The sequence below is a fragment of the Ischnura elegans genome, chromosome 9, assembly GCF_921293095.1.
Source record: "Ischnura elegans chromosome 9, ioIscEleg1.1, whole genome shotgun sequence".
In the NCBI taxonomy this organism is placed as follows: domain Eukaryota; kingdom Metazoa; phylum Arthropoda; class Insecta; order Odonata; family Coenagrionidae; genus Ischnura; species Ischnura elegans.
In genome coordinates this window covers 3,852,673-3,867,769 of record NC_060254.1, presented here as the reverse complement: position 1 = coordinate 3,867,769, position 15,097 = coordinate 3,852,673, and the positions used below count along the sequence as shown (strand labels likewise).

The following is a 15,097-nucleotide window of genomic DNA, read 5'->3' as shown; positions in this document are numbered from 1 at the left end:
GATGTTCTTGTTGAAGAGTCTTAATTCTGGCAAAAACCTAATAAGCAAGGTTGGCATTGCATGTGCGACAGGACGCGTCAAAGGTCAGCCATTGCGAAGGGTCAACGCCCATAATCGATAACCTATATTCGAATGAAGACCCACCAACTACATATCGAAGGTGCACGTCAAAGCGCAGCCAACGCATGGTCCATACACTTTAGAGATTCTGAACGAAGGAAAAGAACAAGAAATGCTAACGCAGGCAGAGATTAGAAACTATTGACAAATACATAGCGGTTTTTAAGGTATACCTACGATGATAATCATTCACATAGCCTTTATACCTGTGGCGAGGGAACCCTTATTGCGAACTAGCAGAATTGATTACCTCAAAATATTTATCGTAAATATGAATACTCGAACAAATTCGCCCTTTATGGGGACGACCGTACTTCACGGACACCTCTTATCCCATGTGTGAAAAGCAATGTAACGACACGGCCCTTTAAATTTACCTTAACTAAAGTATTTTAAGGATTCTGACCTAAGAAAATAAAATGCCCAGTTTTTCATCCGTAGAAAACCATTCACCCAATAAAAGAAGGCCAGAAAAGGTAACAAAAAATAGTCACCCACATAATATGAATTTTGACAATTCGTCAGGCTATCGATTTTAAACATCGCTGTCTTTCAATAGAAATACTGCAATGAAATAACAAGTGGGTCTTTCATGAAACGCTATATACCATATATCGCACACTACATCTACATAATACCCTGCGAGCCACCTCTAGGGTGTTTGGCAGGAGGTTTGGATTTCTCCACAAAAGTTAAATAACAAATCATAAAAGTTAGAATGCAGACGACAAAATGGGGCAAGAAAACATTTAGGAAAAAACGGGATCAACTTCTTTTTCGATGTATAAGATGCTGAATAAAGCATATAAATAGCATACAGTGGACGCACGATTAATAAAAGGCTATTTTCGCTATATATATTAGTGGTATTAATTCAAAAGGACGTTGACTATAACGTCTGGACGGTAAGCTACCGACATAAAATACTATTTTAAGCCCTTGATAAAATAACACCATTACATTTCAGCATATTTCATATTGCCATGGCACCATGGGAAGAGTAATGCAAGTTCAAGATGGAGATGGGAAAATAGCTTGTGGTAGGATCCAACATCGTCATGCGGAGGTCTACTGAAAATATGAATGGAATTAGAGCAATGCCGCCTCGTCGTTTAGATAATCGCTCAACCGCTTAAGATATCTATTCTAAAAAAATACATTGAGCACGAACTGCGCATTCCAAAACAAACACAGATTCCAAAATCACAGCAGAATTAAGAGGATCATATCACACGTGACATAATCGTGGTTCAATAAACACAGGCTGATATCAGATTAAAGTTGAATGGCTGGCTGAGTGACAAAATTTCACTGACGGTTGTCAATTTTTCAGTGACATGTTAAAGATTCATAAGAATGACGTTTGTCTAATTTCTCCACGTAAATTAGTTAAACGTAAATATCATAGTTTCCCTTGACAGTAAAAGACAAGACCCCCTCCCCACCATCACGAGGGCTGCCACCTGCCCTGGCTCGTGAGTCACATCCCAGGGTTCACTAACACTCGAAGCGAACGAAGCCTGCCTGCCCGCCGTGGAACTCGCGACTGTGACGACAGGACGTGATTGGTTCGGATGTCAGTCCGACTTCCCTGCTCTCCCGCGACCAATACGTCGACCTTCTGATCCGAATCATTTAAGGGTCACTCTCGAGAGCGACCGGAATGCTTAAAAGGAAAAGGTTATCCACCACCGCCGCCGCCAAGGATTCGCCATTCACCTTGAGGCTACATTCTCCGTCTATTCACGGCTATCGGCCACCGGACATTAACGACTCGGAAAAAGCTACCGCATCCAGCGGCGAGGAGGAAAAACATGAGAGAAAACAAGATTAAATACGCTTTGAAAATATTAAATAAAATGCCTTCCACTCCACCGTGTTGGTGCCTTTTTCGTGACGCGTAACTCATTCAAAATATATTCAATCGCTTTAAAATTTTCAGGGCACATATTGGGTCTGGTCTAAGTTTGCTTGTTTCTCAAACAAATTAAAAAAATTTAACAAAAAAATACAGTGAATGATAACTGCGAGCATGTTAATTATCTGAAATTAACCAATAGGGCACCAATATGAGCGCAAACGTAATCTAATAAGCATTTTTTTCTATTGTAAGAAATATGGAAAATACAGTTATAAGCAAAACATCCAATGAAATTTTAAAATAATATGAGAGGATGAGAGGACTGAAAAAACAAATAACCTTTTCCCAAACATGCTTCGCCACTAAACATAACGGTAAATAGAATTTTGAATAATCTCCACAGTATTGCGCTCCACCTTCAATTTGTAATTCAAATTAATAAGTTAAAATAGAGCCGGAGGGAATTCATAGAAGCCCAATACTGTGACGTCAATGAAATGCCTATACCGTTTTAAAAGGACGCTATACTGCCTTTCGATCGGTTGTTCGTGACAATGTTTTATGCGATCAAAAAGATATCTTCCTGAATAACTACATGTGTACATAGAGGTTAATCAATATTTACCTTAACTACAAATTTGATGATTTCAACTTAATGCATTAACTCCTATTTAAATGTTTCATACTTGATGTGACGGAAAATGTAGAAAAATATCTACTCCATACACATATGTCCTCTGGAATCTTCAAGAGGGTGGAGCAAAGTACAAATCAGTCACCAGAAACCTCGAAATAGGAGCGTGGTGGAAAATGGGATAGGTGTGCGTGTTCTTAAAGTCAATGAGAGCACGATGTGCAGTTGTATGAGGGGAGCATTTCGGACCTCCACCTTTAACACGTGAGCCACTCATGAAGACCATTTGAAAAGAAATAAACCGGACGAGGCTGCTATTATTCCCAGGCTAATAAAATTATGAGTCATTTCCAAGTCTGCCACTCGAGTAAACTGCAGCCCATCGACCGATGCGTCCAGGGGGAAGAAGCGGAGGTCATGACCTCCGAGAACATATTATGAATAAGAAATTAAGTGACACAGAGGCACGCGTAATAACAACCACCCCCTCGGCACGGGCGCGGTGCATGCTCGGTCCATAAAGACCGGCCCGAAACAATAGATAAATGGTCTCGCTTCCAAAATTTATCTTTGTCGCATCTGAAAGGATATCTTAAAAGAAACGGGCGTATATTTTTCTTGTTCCCATATCCGTCGGCAACTTCGCGATTTACATCGATCCTCTTAAACCCAACCTCGGAGAAGGAGGGAGGGGGCTGCGGGATTCATTCTTCACCCCGTGTAATTGGCAGCTAATCACACCAGTCCCCCCTCTCCTCTTCAAATAAACACCGCCTCCTTTCCAACCAGCGGGCGGGGTAGAAAAAAACCGCGCTCCCTCTTGGCTTCATATGAATTATAAAAGCGAGCTGCAACTTTTGCGAATTTTTATAAAAGTTGAAATTTGATTTACACAGGGAATTAAGGTTTTATAAATTTTCAAAAAAGTGCGTCACCATCGATCTAAATAATGGAAAAGGCAGTGATGGATGAACTGAGGTATAAGCAAACGAACCCACTCGTCAAAGATGTGTGAACGGTAAATGGAAGAAACTTTTTTCGGGGCGACAGCTAGGAGAGAAATTTCTGAAGCAGACGTAATTTGCTCAGCCATCATTATGCAATGTAACGTACAATTGGTATACCACACAAACAACAAAATAGATACAAATAAAAATAAATTCATTCATACCATATTAATTTATGTTTTAATTCGTTAATCATGACCTAAGTGAACTGCTTCGGACCATTACATAAATAGCCAGCCTAATACACGATGGCATAGCAACTCCATGAAACGTCAGTTTTGATTATTTTCACGCGCTCCTCATTCCGAAGGGATATCACCAGCCCCATCAGGGTATAGCGAAAAAAACTGTTTTGGTGAGATGAGTCAGGGCGTGCACGTCAAGCTCAACGCCGGGAAAAAAGCACGAGATCATCCTACATGACTCATACAATACTTCTGCCATCAAGATCGGATTTCCAACAATCCAACACCATGAAACATACCGACTCAATATGCGAAATGGACAAACTGCGGCTAACTTTGGGCTAACACACAATGAAATGAAAGGATAGACAGAGGAGAAACGAAAAATCAAGCGACGAAAGATTTTTCAAGAGAAGGAATTCCAAAAATTCCGAACGATTTCTTCGAGAATAGCTCCGGCGTTAGAAACGAAATGAAGCGTTTTTCACCTTCATAATTATCAAGAGACAAATTATCGCCGGGCGCACTCTTACAAAGTAGAGGATGATATAGCTGCTTCCTTCACAAAGGCCATGGTTAGTCCAAAATATAAAATAGAACCCCGCCCAGCGGGTCACACCGAGGAAGAGCACCAGAACTGCTATTACCCGAAACACATTATGTGAAGTTATGATAGAAAAAAATGCCCTTTGAAGGTGCCTGAGTAGGTACTGAATATATATTTTAAGAAATCGCATCGCATAATTTTCAGGGGCATTTTAAAAGCCCAAGTTCCCAGATGTATAGTTGTCTACTGAGAGCTTCTTTTTGGGATGGTTTCAGCTGTTAATTATTCGCGGTTATATAATGGCATGGTATCGAAGATTTTAAGAAATTGTCGTATGCTTTAGTCGGTACTCTAGATTTTTTGTTACATATATCGACTCTGGTTCCAATAAATCTATATTACTGGAGTTCTAAATCACTCAAATCGATTTTTTAAAATTTAGTAATACACACGGCGCTGGCGGACAAAATATTAGCGAATAATAAATACATCCGTAGGTACACAAAAGCAAAATAGGGACACCAAAATCCATCAAGGTCGCAGCCACAAAAATTTTCGAGGGGGGTTAATTTGGAGAGGGGGAACATTTAGGGAGTCAATAAGAGGGAGTGTACTCAAGTCAGTAACATTTCCCAAACATTTCGCCCTCTCCTCCCCCTCGCTTGCTGCGTCACCGAGAACTATTATCAAATCATTGATTACCAGTCAATACACTGCTCTCCATTCACACACACCAAACAAAATTCATGCGCGGGATAGTATTCTCTTCGCAGGGGCACAAAAATCGCACATCTCAATCGCAACGGGTACTTATGACAGTAAGTATCGATGAAAATACAGGCCATTTCAACGTTGTCTTTTCTCATTCCACATAGCCGGTGCCAATAAATTCAATGATAGAGGGCAATCTTTCATAGGACAACTTTGGCCAATTATACGCTAGTCTTCGATTCAAAGAATAACCATTAACCTGATGTACATTTCACTAAAATGAGAACCAAGCGAACAGAATAAGTTTTTTTTCTCCATGACAGTCTCAAACTACGACATCGGTCGCATTATCAAAATGAAAATCAACGATGGCAGAGCCGACCCTTTCAGGGGATGTGAAAAATGCCCCAAGCGCAGCGACAAAAACTGTGGAAGGGGTCATGGAATGGAGCTTAAAGAGATAGCAAGCAGAATGGAAAAATTTAAGATGATCTTCCATTGAACAGAAGGGGTTCATAACATTGACAATTTAAATACGTTGCTTACGCCAGTTGTAACATTGATTCTCACTATCCTTATAACATTACAGGTTTGATTTGGCATTACCTCTTCCCGGTATTTTGATATAGCTTTGCATGGAAGAACATATTGCCATTTAACCAGTCTTAAAAAATTAATTTCTTTCGTTTTAATATGCTGAACGGATCAGTGCATACTATGTTGGATTCGCACAACCCGCCTACATAATATGTGGGGCTTTACATCAAAACCACCAAAAGCACTTACATCTCAATGCTTGTGACTCACCCCCTGCTAAATACCTTTCGCAGGGTCTCATATAGGGGTACACAAAATCACGACGTGAGTTTCCTTTCGGCGCATAGAAAAACGAAGGGATTGGTAGCGAGGGAGGTGGTAATGAAAACAAATGAAGGCACTTTCCCCGTGCGTAGCCACGATTCATGACCCAGTGCCTCACTTGCCCCATCAACACACCATTAAGCATTCGCGGAAATGAAAGGTAGCATCCACCACGGCGCGTCGGGTAACGTCGCAACGCAATCTGATGACAGCCAATACAATTCGCAGTACGGGGCCGATAACACACGAGAGAAATTTTTAAATCTCATGGGCACGAATTTTTTCACCACTCATCAGTGAAGCAGCTATCCTCGTTTCAAAACAGAAGTTCTCTTGTGTCACTTTCAGTTCTCCCTCTATGGCTGCATAAAATTTGACAAATGGTAGTTTGACAAAGACCTTTTTAAGAATAACATCAGGAAACAAGTTTCTCCTTCCCTTGCATGCGCTTTTCGATAACTTAAAGAACAATGGGAGGGTTACCTGCGGCTTAAGAAAGGTCACTCGATAGGAAAGAATAGGGGGTCAATTTTTTGCCCAACTGTCAAAACATAGAAACAGACCAAGGTCCGATCCAACTCGAAAATTTCTACAATTATAACTCGACCTCACGCACAGAATACTACTTCCCATGTAAATGAATTTGGTTCGGCACGACAAAAAATTATGTCATAACATAACTTTATCAACAAAAAAAAAGTATAAAATCTCATCTTTCCCCGCGGCGAAATTTTATTACTCATTCATTGAAGACCGTTTAATAACGTGCTAGTCGAGTAAAATCGATGACAGGACCATAACATACCGCTTTTTTTCACACAGGCTTAAAACCTGCCTTAAGAAATGGGAGTGCGAGACACTTTTAAAGCACTAATTGAATTTACGATCGCAAGTGGCACATTTTCATAACTGTGCAGTTTTTTCTACGGTTAATGCGACTTTAACTTTCACTACTGCATTGCACTCCTTCATGGTCATATCATTGGAGTTAAGTCCGTGGCAAAAAATCAAATCGTCGTAATACCAAGCGGGAGAAAGTGGTACGTCAAATGAGAAAAGTGGACCAACGAGGCAGGGGTCAGCTGGGGAGACAATTTCTTCCATAGTGGCCCCAGAGCTAAGTCGCTCCACTCCGTGCAGAGGCACAAGTCGCGCGATCGATTCGACGAAATACTAAGGAGGGAATGGAAGGGAGGTGGCGGTTGTGGAACGGATGAATTACCGCTTGGGATGGGAAATCCGAGAGCTAGCAGGCAGCGAAAACGTCCTAACTCAGACCCATTTTTCTTCGCGAATGCCATTAAACATGTAAAGACCCAAAACGCCACGCCGTGTCGCCAAGAAGGGCATTAAACAGAATAAAAAATAAAAGATTAAAGGTATGGGCTAGTGCGCCTGAGCAAAGACACCCTTCGACCAACCTCAAAAAAATATAAACCCCGTACAGGCATATAAGTGCTTGCAAATCACGTCACGGTCTAGCGAGTGAGTCGATTATATGCTGTCGTGTTTTGACAAGGTTGACAAATTTTCGCGTGATATTATATATGCATGCACGTTAAAAAAAACCCCACTCCACGACATAGTTTCCCAGGAAATCAATGACCACCGACGACTGCTCACAAAAATCACCTCCATTTAAGGGGGTAACAAAGGAATACGTATATATTTAATCTTAGATCCAAAACAATAACCTATCGAACATGGTAAATTGGACAGTCAAACAGGGTCATGAGCGAAGAATGTAAATTTACCAAGTTCGTGAAGGTCACCGAACTCGGATGCATGACCAAAAAGAGGTTGAAAGAGAGCACACATTCGAATATACTTTTCCCGTGGACGATTGATCACGCTCTTAAAATTCGAAAAGAACTTTGACAATTCATTGATCTCCATTTGAATGTCATTTCATCATTTGATTTTCAAGAATCAGCTCCCGACATAAAGTACCAAATCACTGTAAAATATACTGCAGGCACGCTGGATATTATACGAGGAAACACAAAAAGACTACTATTTCGACGGAAAATACTACGACGAAATGATAAATTAGACAAGCCTCGAAGACGTGACGATATAAAGATCAAATGCATTCGACCGTAGGTAGGCGACATACCATCCACAGCACAATCGTCAGTCTTGACTTAATATAATGAATAACTAGGAATTCAAACGAACAATTAATACGATGTATGATTGATGTAGCGTTCGATGCTTCCTTCAATGATTTATGATAAAATACTTCACATAAAAATCGCGGAAATAGTACGCCGAAAGCCTAAATATCCAGGCTAACCTCTATTATTACATTAGCCACTTTCCATTCCAGTATCCGCTTGGACTTTTCATATAAGAGGGCGTTTGAATTAAAGTAGCATGAGCTAAAACTACATTATGTAAATAGAACAATCGAATCGCAAGAATGTCAATATAGAAATCCCGTCCATCAACATGAACACAACCATTAAACCACCTTTCAATACCTGGCTATGATATTTTGGTAGCAAATTATAATAACAACAGAACTTATGTGGCATACACTATGGCAAATTACCATTAAACGCTGCTACAAGAAATAACCACCTAATTCCAGCGATATTATTAAAATGAAAACCATTTCACAATGACATTTAACCAAGAAATGGCAAGTAGGCCAAAATTAACACACGACCAATGACAATAAAACTCCCTGAACATTACGAAATAACAATATAACTCTCAGCTAACCAACCATGGCATGATTTTCTATACCTTTAAATCTTAATTACAACGACAACTCCTCCGGACACCAAAAAATTACTTTCCCCTCGGACCATCACCGCCCCACCATACATTCCCAATGAAATAAACAAGTTCATCGCAATAATCACACAAGAAAGTGGGAGAAGTAATTACACGGAAATATAATTATAAATAATATTTAGTAAATCAGGAAGCCGACTTACAGTCAAGATGCTTCTTTTTAGGTCCAATCAATTCCTCCGTAGTCGCTTTGCATACCGATTTCGCCAACCCTTGGCCGGCAATGCTATGTCTGGCTGCCAATAGTCTATCGTTAATCGTTTGGCCAGCCATTTTAACACTCATAATAAATAAATAGACTTATATACAAGGAAGGGCTTAGAAAGCCCAAATCCTACGGCGACCACCAGCGAAATGACACTTTAGCCTGACAGGTCAGCTGTACAAAACGATACTCCAATTCTGTAAGATGGCGACTACGGCACAGGTGGTGACGTCAGAACAAAATTCTAGTCAATTACAACTCCATGATTTTGTGAACGGCGAATACTCACTTAATATGGCATTTGAAACCTTTTTAAAATAGGCAATCCTGTTTTTATTACTTATATAACATTAAATATCACTCTCATTTCTGATGAGTCAAAAGATGTTTCTTTTAACAAGAGACAAACGAAATGGACGTAGAGCGAAGTATGAGTTCTTGATATTTGTCGAGTAATTAATTTATATCATTACAAATGTTATTGACGCTAATATTTTTAGTGAAATGGCATCTAGTCTAAAGAAAACTGTTTTAAAGAAGGTTAGTAACATTTTATAACTGTCCAGTAATGTACCTTAAGGGCCGCATATTTCCCATGACTTACAGGTTTACTTATTTTAGATTTTCAATGCAGCACGGCGGAAAGGGGAGAATTTGTCTCCGAATATTCAGAATGTAATGCAAAGAATGTATATTCCTAAGGCCAAAAATGATCTACTACAATTAATTGTCCCCATTTATAAACTGAACTCCTTAAATCCCGAGAAATTATTGTCTTCATTAGAGTCAGATGATACAATTGAAAATGTGCGACTTATAAATACCAAAGAAGCGGTATTTTCTATCAATCGAAAAGAATTTATAAGTAGTGTCATTCATAAGTGCATTTTCAAGGAAGATATTCGTGGTGTAGAGGAGAATTTATGCCAGAAAAGTAAAGTTGTGATCGAGTTCAGGCAAGTAAAGAAGAGCTTACCGGTTGCTTGTTGCTAAATATTTTTATTATTATTTAGTACTGGTGATTGCAATGTAATATTAACTTTTACTTTCCACAGCTCACCTAATATAGCCAAGCCTTTTCACTTAGGTCACCTGAGGTCAACCATTCTTGGTAATTTCCTTGGCAATATTTATGAGTTCGTTGGCCATGATGTTACCAGAATCAACTACCTTGGAGACTGGGGAACCCAGTTCGGGCTATTAAGTCTAGGTCTCAAATTCGAAAATGTTTCAGATGAATATTTGGGAAAGGATCCTATTAATATATTGTACTCTGCTTATGTCAGTGCAAACAAAAGAGCTTCTCAGGTAACTACCATATTATCCTTCTATATACTTGTATACTAAATGCTCATTCCCCCCTATTGGTTCTCGTCTTTGATGGCTTAAAATCAATGCCATAGTATAGTTACCAATTATGTTTACTCATTAGGATTCATCTATAACAGATAAAGCTAGAGAAATATTCCACAATCTGGAAATAGGCGCCTCTGGAAGAAGTGACTCGCTTAGTTCAAATGAGTGCATGCATGAAATGAGACAGTGGGAAAAAATAAGGAATTACACAGTACAGGAGCTTAGTCTTGTGTACAACCGGCTGGGTGTTAAATTTGATGAATATGCATGGGAGTCCGACTACCGGTGTGCTAAAATCATGCCTTTGCTTCAACAAATGGAACAAGAAGGTCTATTATCTGTTGACAGTTCTGGAAAAAAGGTAAAACTATGTTGTCTGCACTCAATTTAATTCCTTGTTATTTCACTGGGATATTTGCATGAAATTGAATCATATCCTATACGAAATTTAGGTTATGGAGGTAGATGGATACGAAAACCCTGTAACATTGGTGAAAAGTGATGGCACAACATTATACTTGACGAGGGATGTAGCTTGTGCTCTTGAGCGGTACAGGAGGTTAAACTTCAAACAAATGCTGTACGTGGTTGACAACAGTCAAAGCAATCATTTTACGGCCTTATTTTACATCTTGGGAAAGCTTGGAGTCGCACCATCCGAGGAGGAACAAAGCCTTGCGACACTGAAGCATGTAAAGTTTGGGAGAGTCCGAGGAATGAGTACTAGGAAAGGGACATCTGTATTTCTGCAAGATATTTTAGACGAAGCTCAAGCAATTATGAAAGAGAAGATTTTGAATTCTCCAAGTAAGTCGCACCTTTTCAAGTATCACATTTTGCAGCATCCAAACTTCTGTAGAAGAAAAAGTATCCAGTTTGAGGTGGCTACTATTGGTCTGCGAGAAAGTCTGTTTCCTTACTGATGGTAAATAATTCTTAGGACATAAATATACATTTTTTGATGAAGGAAATGCAAAAATGTACTAATATCTCCTTCCTTTTGCCATGCAATTCAGAGACTCCCAATGAATCATTGAACCTAGCCCAAAAGAGTAATTGCTAGGTATGCAGGAATGTAAGGGGAGCACAATTCCACATTAAATCAATAATTTAATATTTTACTCCACTATTTTCGATTTTGCTAACATGTCTTATGCTCAACGTGGGCTTAAGAAAAATGCCAATGAATTTATTTTATCTTCAGCCGTTTCTGAAATATGACTTGGTAAAACTGACAAAAAAATTGGTAAAAATTCATGAGAAGGGAACATTTTCAAATTGCACTTTGAGCTGTCCTAATTGAGCCAAAGCGCTGGAAAAGGTGTCATTTTTCAGAATTTGAAATGCTCTTTGTATTGGTATTCAACGAAATATAGGCTGTAATAAGAAAATGTTTCCAAAAATAAAAGTTTAAACTTGATTAGTTTTCCAAATAAGTAACTTACTGCAAAGTGTAAATCTGGGAAGAGGAAACAACGAGGGAAATATTGGCAATGGAGATAAAGAGAACATTTCGAAGGTGTTGAATAAAGATCATGTGATACACCAGCATTCAGGTGAGCGTCGTGAATCAGGGAAAGCAAATTGGCTATTCTGTCTCTGACTTGACGGTGAAAAGAGGTAGATGATGCAATGTTTATGAATTTCCCTGCCAAAATTTGGACTGAGGATAATATGGCATCTGAAAGGAAACGATTTTCATGTGTGCCAATGGAGGCAGCATGAATGTCTGAATAATTTTATTCCTCCACTGAACCAATTTCACAAGTGCAAGAGTTAAATTGATGAATCTATGTATTTTCAAATATTTTAATTTTCAATGTCCTTCTTTTCATGGTACTATTAGACACTAAGATTTCCAAGGAGATGATTAACGAGACGGCAGACGTATTGGGGACATCGGCTGTAATAGTGAATGACCTCAAACAAAGACGTCAGAGGGAGTACGACTTTGAATGGAGCCATATTCTTCAGGTGATTTTAATATTATCCTACAGTTGTGATGATAGCAAACTAATGAGGGTAACTTTGCAGTTTAATTATTATCTCCAAAATAATGAAGTTGTTAGAGAACTCCCATCGCTGTGTTTGACACCAGATTATGCTCTGCATTTGTGCCTCTCTGTACACTATTCACTTTTTGCAGGCTTAAGAGAGAATCTCACTTGCCAATCATTAAAATTGTCTCAGGAAGTGTTTAAGTGGACTGTATTCTAATTATTGAAGTCAGTTGTCCTCCACCTGTTGTGTCAACTCTTTTAGCGGAACCTAATGCAAGAGCCCATGTGTCTTATGCTCTGGTCTGGAAGCCAGGTATGACCAAGAATTAATCAAAGCCCATTGCAGGCCACGCATGGATTCTATTTGGAAGAGAATCTTTGTATATATGTATTCTGGTATGGAAGAAGTATTTTGGCAGTTTAGGCTCTGTTGCTCACCCTGATTTCATCCAATCTTTTCAAAATTTTCTTCTTCCTCCAATTCATCTTTCCTGAATCCGTCCTTCAATATCCCCTCAACTCTCTCTCTACCTCCTACTCTGTATTACCTATACTTTTTCCAAAAGCTTACGATCATTATCAGCTACTTCAGTAGTCTAACTTTCTATACATATCTATTTTTCCACTTCTTGGAATATCAAACCAGAGGAGACCCTTCCATACTGAATACTCACCCAGAAAGAAATAAGCTTCCTTCTATGGAACAATGAGTAGTGAAAATGACCCTGTGGTCGACACACCCCTGAAACGTTTTTTTTTTTTTTGAACTAATACTATTTTTCCAATCTCTATTATCTGAGCATCATGAATGCCTATTGCTAGCTCTCATCCCCCTTTTGCATAGTTCACATTTGTGCACCGCACAACTGTGTGAAATTCTGGTCATGGTCAAATTCATTCTTTGTGCCCATATCATCCTCTTTTTGGACAATAATGAAGAGAGCTTTTTAACATTGAAAAGTGAAGCATGGTGGATTTGGATTAAATGAGTAACAGGGAAGCTGACACCCTCACCCCCATTCCTACCTACCCCCTCCCCCTCCATAAATATACATATGTATGTATGTACTATGTACTCATTTTATGTTCCTCAGCAGCAACAAGGACGTCATATTCCTCGAGAGAGGTGACATGCTGAGATCACAAAACATACAGGCAACATACCTGATCATCACCAGGCACACCAAAATAACATGCATATTACTCCATAAAAATTTGCTTTTCCTTTCTGGATAATGCATTTTTATGATGATAATTATCTATCGTCTATTATTATTTCCCCTTAAACTGTTGCCTCTTCAAAATTTATAAGAATAATTACATGTTCAAAAGACTGCAACACATATGTATTTCTGTTTATTATCCACAGCATCATGCTTTCAAGTTGATAACTTTCTTAAATATTTTTTTTTCATGATTGCAATTCTGGCGTGATCCAGGTTGAAGGGGATTCTGGAATAAGACTGCAGTACACCCACAGTCGGCTGTGTAATTTGGAGAAGAACTGTGGAGTTGAAATTCCATTGCAATGTGATCCGTTGCTTTTGCCGGAACCAGAAGTGACCAATCTTGTGCGAGAAATGGCTAGGTAAGTTCTCAATTTTATCCTATTTAAAATCCATTGTTTTGCTGCTTTATCTGTTCATAGATTTTCTTTTTAATCTGTGTAGTATATATACTTGTAATTTCCATGCAATTTCAAACCAATGTCTTCTTTTTATTTTAGATTTGAAGAGGTCATGTTTAAGTCATATAATGAGCTCGAGGCATGTCACCTAGTAGTGTACCTATTCCAGTTGTGGTAAGTTTCTTAAGAATCTAATTAAATGGTCCTTATTTATTTTGCACTGGAATGGTTACTAACTTAATTAATCATGGTGTTGGATATTAAATTCTCAACATGAAATCAGTAGCGGAGACTGAAAAAACTTGGGGGGGGGGGGGCACAAAATATATCTTGAGTTAACTTTACTTTTATCGTAATAAAAAATAATCAAGGCACATGCAGAGATTAAGAAAATTGTAATTAAATTTATTACACACACATACAAGACAATGCCATCTTATGATATAAAAAAGTTATAATTGTGGTTCTGCAATATTTGGCAAAACAGGTGGGCCTGCAAGGGGGGATGCGCGCCCCCTATCTGTATCTGACACTGCATGAAATGCTTGCAATTGTGTCTGCCATGCTATGGATGGATTGATAGTGCAATATTTTGAAACAAGGATGAGTACATATTTAAAGGGTTACAAGCTGTTTTAAAGTTAGAAAGATATGTTTTCGTGATTATTATTCTGCTAGCTAATTTTTTCATCATTTATTTTTCAGTAATCATATCAACAAGGCTTTTAAAGTGTTGCAAGTGAAAGACCAAGTGGATAAGACTGGAGGCCAACGCCTTCTACTTTTCCATGCATCTCGATTAATCCTTAATCAAGGGATGAAGACATTAGGGCTCAAGCCTTTAGAAAGTATGTGATCTAGTCTTCAATGTAGAATAATTTTATAATGAAAAAGTAAATCATGTTGCAGAATATTTATTTTTTTATTGCTGTCCCAAGTCTATGTAAGTCAAGTATGATTATTTGCCATGGATTTAAGCACTGGCTTCCTATCACTGTATCCATAAATTAATGTCAGCAGTAATTGAAGTTTGTTTTTACTATAATGTTATAATTTCTGTTGTGCTGTTATGTGGAGAGCAATTCAATAGAATTTAGTAATATATGTATAACAAACTTAACCCTTTGGCTCCTAATGCTTTTTCAAAATTGATGCCCATATATACCATGGATATCTCATAG

The 15,097-nt window shown here is 38.6% G+C and overlaps 2 protein-coding genes across 13 annotated transcripts in view; one reads left to right on the top strand and one right to left on the bottom strand.

The window, feature by feature from the left end:
- LOC124165482 (phosphatidylinositol-binding clathrin assembly protein LAP) overlaps positions 1 to 9,149 on the bottom strand; it is a 97,921-nt gene extending 88,772 nt beyond the window's left edge. For 7 of the 12 annotated variants that reach the window (XM_046542911.1, XM_046542918.1, XM_046542917.1 and 4 more), the window contains exon 1: positions 8,872 to 9,148. In XM_046542911.1, the coding sequence (XP_046398867.1) occupies positions 8,872 to 9,013 (142 nt within the window). In that variant the 5' untranslated portion in view covers positions 9,014 to 9,148. Of the gene's footprint in view, positions 1 to 8,871 lie in introns of all 12 variants that reach the window. The other 5 variants (XM_046542922.1, XM_046542923.1, XM_046542920.1 and 2 more) reach the window with 3 other exon arrangements.
- A 182-nt stretch (positions 9,150 to 9,331) lies between these two features.
- Positions 9,332 to 14,829, top strand: LOC124165483 (probable arginine--tRNA ligase, mitochondrial). Its single transcript, XM_046542924.1, has 9 exons — positions 9,332 to 9,473; positions 9,555 to 9,889; positions 9,989 to 10,241; positions 10,366 to 10,650; positions 10,742 to 11,096; positions 12,136 to 12,263; positions 13,729 to 13,877; positions 14,016 to 14,090; positions 14,622 to 14,829. Exons 1-9 carry the CDS (start codon positions 9,438 to 9,440, stop codon positions 14,770 to 14,772), a joined length of 1,767 nt encoding a protein of 588 aa, XP_046398880.1. The 5' UTR covers positions 9,332 to 9,437; the 3' UTR covers positions 14,773 to 14,829.
- The last annotated feature ends 268 nt before the right edge of the window (positions 14,830 to 15,097 follow it).

Excerpts from the sequence above, each read along its gene's own strand:
- LOC124165483 (XM_046542924.1), top strand. The coding sequence starts at position 9,438 with ATGGCATCTAGTCTAAAGAAAACTGTTTTAAAGAAG. Across the intron at positions 9,890-9,988 it reads AAAGTTGTGATCGAGTTCAG|CTCACCTAATATAGCCAAGC; the intron begins GCAAGTAAAGAA and ends TACTTTCCACAG. Across the intron at positions 13,878-14,015 it reads CTTGTGCGAGAAATGGCTAG|ATTTGAAGAGGTCATGTTTA; the intron begins GTAAGTTCTCAA and ends TTTTTATTTTAG.